The 5,388-nt window shown below is 43.8% G+C and overlaps 1 protein-coding gene across 1 annotated transcript; it reads right to left on the reverse strand.

Annotated features, from left to right (window-relative positions):
• Positions 1-1,411: 1,411 nt before the first annotated feature.
• On the reverse strand, positions 1,412-4,758 carry LOC124708422 (probable ascorbate-specific transmembrane electron transporter 1). Its single transcript, XM_047240101.1, has 4 exons — positions 4,624-4,758; positions 4,036-4,084; positions 3,753-3,952; positions 1,412-1,938 (listed from the first exon to the last, which is right to left on the reverse strand). Exons 1-4 carry the CDS (start codon positions 4,756-4,758, stop codon positions 1,630-1,632), a joined length of 693 nt encoding a protein of 230 aa, XP_047096057.1. The 3' UTR covers positions 1,412-1,629.
• Positions 4,759-5,388: the final 630 nt, after the last annotated feature.

Here is a 5,388-nt window from a genome sequence, read left to right on the forward strand (position 1 = left end):
ACAAGAAGACTGCATTACATAGGAAGAAGAGGAAGAGGAGCATGCATTCTTTGCTTAATAGCATCAAAGAAGACCCTGTGGAAACCTGTTCTTCATCTTCGGAGGATAATGACATTGACATGCACTCATCTGATTCTGATTAGTCTGAAACTCTAACTATGCCATTCTTATTGACTGCATTCCGAAAGTCCACTGTTATGCGTTTGACCTTATGGTGGTAGTTGTTGCTGCTTGCTTGCTATTGCTAGTTGATGCATTGCTGATTGGAAAGTTGAAACCTGTCAACCTGGTTATGTAATATGAACCTATGTGTGTAGTTGTTTGTTGTTGCTGCCTGCCTGCTTGTTGTTGTTGGCGGCTATGGTTATCTAATATACACTCCCTTTATTGATAAACAGTATAATGGTTTTTTAGTGCACATTTTGCATAATTGAATTTGAATTTCTGTTCATATTTTTTAGATTATACAGTATGAATATAAGATGGCTATTTTTTCTATATTTTTTCTATTTTTGCGGAAAATGCTGAATGGTTTAGCGTCGCTATAGCTCTCTTAGCGTCTGGAAAGTGCCCACGCTAAGAAGCATAAACTCTGGCCACGTGCGGCAAAGCCTAAACAAAGTGCCTCACCAGGATCTCTGCGATTCTCACGCGTCACGCGCTGCCGCAAACCGGCAGCTACGGCTCGCAGAATCCGGCGACACAGGCGAGTGGTTTTGCAGTGAGAAACTATGGCCTTGCCCACCTGTTTTCTGCGCCTCCGACTCCCGATAAATGCCGCGAGGTCACACAGGCCGCTCCCAGTCTCCAGCTTCTCCAAGCCACCGTTGTGTGATACTACTGTGCCGTATTGCAACTTCCAGAGATCCGGAGTAGTTCGTTGAGGTTCCCTATTGCATCGCTGTAAAGTCGCGATGGACGTGTACATCTCGGAGGAGTATGTGGCCAAGCGGCGCGCCGAGAAGAGGGCGGCGGCGCGGAGGGCAGTGATGGCGGTGCACGGTGGCGAGAAGAAGGCGGGGCCGGGGAGCAGCCGGTGGACTGCGTCATGGGCGTACGCCGAGCAGAGGAAGGCCAATGCCAATGTTGCCGAGGGGAGAGTCGAGGACGTCTTTCTTGCCTACTTATCGGCCTAGATGTGTCGTCCCGTTCCATGTGCTGCCAACGACGGCAGATGGTTCATTAGTAGGTAATAGAAGTACATCAGTAGAACACTGGATTTTTTTTTCTTGGCTGCATTTATCTGCGCCGTTTGTACATTGTTTGATTTGATCGAGCGAAAGGTTCAGTTCAGCACTTTAGCGCGAAATTCTTTGCAGTAAGAAGGATACCTCATCTTCTGTTCATCCAATGGATGCATCTATTTATTCATCACACACAACAACAATTTTTTTTTTTTTTGAGATCACACAACAACAAATTTGATTACACTTTTGTGGTTCTGAATCTGAACACTAGGTACAGCAACTCAAGTGAATCTATTGGTAAATTACAGGGCAAAATTTTACATTGTGTGGTTCTGCATCTGAACAAGATTGCAGCAACTCAGTTACGAAATGAAGAGGACAAGTTATTGTCTGTACTTCAAACATAAGAGGATGCAACAAAAATGCAGCAGACAGTCAGGATCTAGGACTTGTGAACTGCTGAATACCCAAGCGTATGCTCGTTCTGCGCAGGAGCAGTGACATACAGCACGACAGTTGCGCCCAGTAGCAAGACAACAAGGGCGGTGAAGTTTACCAGCAGGGCTTCCGAGCTGTACCTGCCCAGGCCCCCGGTCTGAAGGAAGGTGAGCTTCTCCAGGAATCCCAGCTCGGCTGCGAGCAGCGCCAGCACGTAGACGAAGAGCCCAGCACGAACATGCCATGGTAGCATGGCACGCCGGACTGTTGGGGAAGCACCGGGGAAGAAGAAGGTGACAAAGCCAGATACCCACTGAAACATGAACAATGAGGTTTGAGATAATAGTATAATACCCACACAGAGCTGATGCAAACTATTTTCCTAGAATTATATCGAATATACACAAGCACAAGTACCATTTCTCAAAAAAGAAAAAAGATTAGACACCAGAATATGAATAAGATCGGAACACCTTATGCTCAGAATTAGTCTACTGATGATTTAAAAGACCTCCTCTTGTAGAAGCAAGCCACATCTACTGAGGTTCATAATTCACTCATATAGTCAATTTCCGATGAAAAAGCTATTTTGGAGCACCAGAAATAATCTTTTTGCACAGGCCAAAAAAAATAACATTATTTCACGAACTTTGTGTGCGAGCATAGAATGTCTGGAAGTACACCCCGATATTCTTTTTCGGAATTTTTGGATATTTTAAAATATGTTTTTCTAGCAGAGGGTATATCTACACCTATGAGCCAAAATGGATTCCCCATGAAGAGAAGCCATAAAACTTAAACTGGGTTGTCTACAGGAGAAAGAATTTAAGATTATACAGTCTGCATGAATGGTTCATGCTGGGAAGTCACTACCAATGATTTTTAACCTTATCATCAGAGAATATAAAGAGACCAAATACATTTGATTTAAGGAATTTTGCGTTCATTGCTCACGGATCATCAATTAGTTGGTACTCCTTTATCATGCAAGACGCATCATGATAGCTCTTTTATGATGTTTGATTGGTTATCTCCGAATAAACCATTTCTCCCCTGTACAGAGGGGAACACAGCACAAGACATTTCAATGCTTAAAATTCCTGAGAAATTGTCTGGAGGCAGAAACACAACTAGTATTTTGATAAATACCCAAGGTGGTCTGCTCCTACTGGAGAACTCCCTTCGTGTCACTTAAGCTCAGTGTGGTATTACTAAATTCACAGTTGCAAGCAGTAAATGCAATAAAACTGTAGTCATATCAATTTCCGCAATTTGTAGAATTCAGATTATACAAATGGTAACGATTTACATGCATTGGTTATCTCCTAATAAAACATTTCTCCCTGATGGAGAGCATAACACAAAACAAGATATTTCAATGCTTAGAATTTCTGAGAAATTGTGCACGCCACCCGCACAAATGCAACTAGTATTTTGATAAATGCACAAGTTGGTCTGCTCCTACCGGTGAACATTCAGGTTTGAGGTAATACCCACACAAAGCTGACCATAACTATCCCTACAGTTATCTTATACACAAGCATAATTACGGTATCAAGAAATAAAAAAGAGTAGCCACCGGAATATGAACAAAATCCAAAAACCATATGTTCAGAATATTTTTTATCGATACTTTAAAGTTCAAATAACCTCCTCTTTTAGAAGCAAGCCACATCAAATGAGGTTCATAGTTCACTCGTATAGTCAATGAAGAGGAGCCATAAAACTTAAACTGGGTAGAGCAGAAAATATAAAGAGACGGAATACATTTGATTTAAGGAATTTTGCATTCATTGCTCTCGGATCATCAATTAGTTGGTACTCCTTTATCATGCAAGACGCGACATGATAGCTCTGCTATGATGTTTGATTGGTTATCTCCTAATAAAAGCAGTTGCCCCCCCACAGAGAGCAGAACACAGCATAAGACTTATCAATGCTTACAATACCTGAAAAAAACAAGGTAGTCTGCTCCTACCGGAGAACTCCTTGGTGTCACTTAAGCTCAGTGTGGTATTACTAAAATTCACAATTGCAAGCAACAAATGCAATAAAACTGTAGTCATGCCAATTTCTGCAATTTGTTGAATTCCTATTATACAAATGGTAATGGTTTACACGGATTACCTGTAAACCGTACAAAATGATAGCACCAAGTCCAACCCAGGAATGCAAGCTGTATAGGTTGTCGATTCCACTTTCATTGTGAAACTTGAAGGCAGCATATACCCCAAATGATCCCAGAAAGAGCGCAACAGTATGAAGAATAAAATGCACCATCTTATTTGTGTCATGACTCCACGGCAATGTTTTGTAGCTCATTATGGCTACAGAAAAGTTAAAAGTAGCTTGGTCAGAATTGTTTAAATATCCTCATCGCAGGACCATCAAGGAAGAGAAGAGACCTGACCTTCACTCCCTGTGATGATGAATCCAATCAGCATAAGTACAGGATGAACCTGCATAATAGTGAGTTTGTAAATATTTGAGCACAGCAAATCCCCTCTATTGAGCTTTGCACATTAGGAATTTGGCTTATGGAATTGTACAATCCCAGTCCATCTTATCGACATAAAACCTTAGCTTGTATATTTATGCTGCATGGCTATAATTTATAGAGTACACTCATTTATATGGGATTAAAACTTCAAAATGGCCTTCAGCAAAGATATTCGAAGACAAAACCTGAAGTCTTCCTTTCCAACCTAGATGCATCTGACTGACTTACGATGGACAGGAAGGGAAATTAATTGCATCGTCAAGATTCAGCTAAGACCAGCTGGACTAGCATAGTACATTCTTGTGACCCAAAAGCAAAGGACGCCGCCATTAACCGGCACGCATGTGCCATTAATCAGGCTCAAGCAGTGCAGTACGCAGCCAAAGACATGGATTTGACGATAACTAAAGATCCGACCTACCCAAGGACAGGGGCGTCTGTCCCTGGATCCACGATCCATGAGCGGAGAGCTAGGGAGAAGCCGAAGTTCTTACGTACGTTAAAGATGAGCCCCTTGTTGGTGGGGGAGCTAAGGGCGAGGCCGCCGCGGAAGTGGACGCACCACAGCAGCACGAGCGCAGCCGCCGTGGCCGCGAGCGCGCGAGCAGCCTTGGCCGGCGCCGGCACGGCCATCTCCTCAGGCGACACAGAGGAACCGCTGTCTACGCGTTGCGAAGTCAAACTTTTGCGAGTTCAGTCCTATTCGGCCTAACGAATAACCAGGTGGGCCCTGGATAACAGTAAGCACGTTCCGAGATTGGGCCTGAAATCATCAAATGGGCTGAAATGATTCGGTTAGACCTGTCAATGTTCGATCACCGATGTTGTTGAGCCACAGAGACAGAGTTTCAAAAAAAAAGAGTGATATTTTCAGATGCTGTCCCTGTCACCGTCTAGTATATGTTGCCTCCTTTGAGCAGAATCAAACATACCTGAACGTACCAAAACGCACTGCCACAGGACACAGGACAAGAAAATGTCGCACTCGCACTACCAAGATATCGACGTGCTAAACACCAGAAGAAAAAGTCCATGGAAGGTAGCAGTCGACGAGCTGATGAGGCTGACGAGTGACGAAGGTGGGTGCTCGTGAGATCGAGCTATAGGCAGAGGCAGTGCCAGCGACGCGGCACCTAACCCTGGAACTTGCCCAACGGCCGGATGCGCGAACCTGAATTTGCTGTCTCGATGCTCTAGCCTGTAACCACGACGGCTCCGGCCAGGAATTCGTTTGCCGCTTCTTTTTCTGGCTTTTTCATTTTT

Source organism: Lolium rigidum, chromosome 4 (genome assembly GCF_022539505.1).
Source record: "Lolium rigidum isolate FL_2022 chromosome 4, APGP_CSIRO_Lrig_0.1, whole genome shotgun sequence".
Taxonomy (NCBI): domain Eukaryota; kingdom Viridiplantae; phylum Streptophyta; class Magnoliopsida; order Poales; family Poaceae; genus Lolium; species Lolium rigidum.

Excerpts from the sequence above, each read along its gene's own strand:
- LOC124708422 (XM_047240101.1), bottom strand. The coding sequence starts at position 4,758 with ATGGCCGTGCCGGCGCCGGCCAAGGCTGCTCGCGCGCTCGCGGCCACG. Across the intron at positions 4,085-4,623 it reads ACAAGGGGCTCATCTTTAAC|GTTCATCCTGTACTTATGCT; the intron begins GTACGTAAGAAC and ends ACTATTATGCAG. Across the intron at positions 3,953-4,035 it reads CATCATCACAGGGAGTGAAG|CCATAATGAGCTACAAAACA; the intron begins GTCAGGTCTCTT and ends ACTTTTCTGTAG.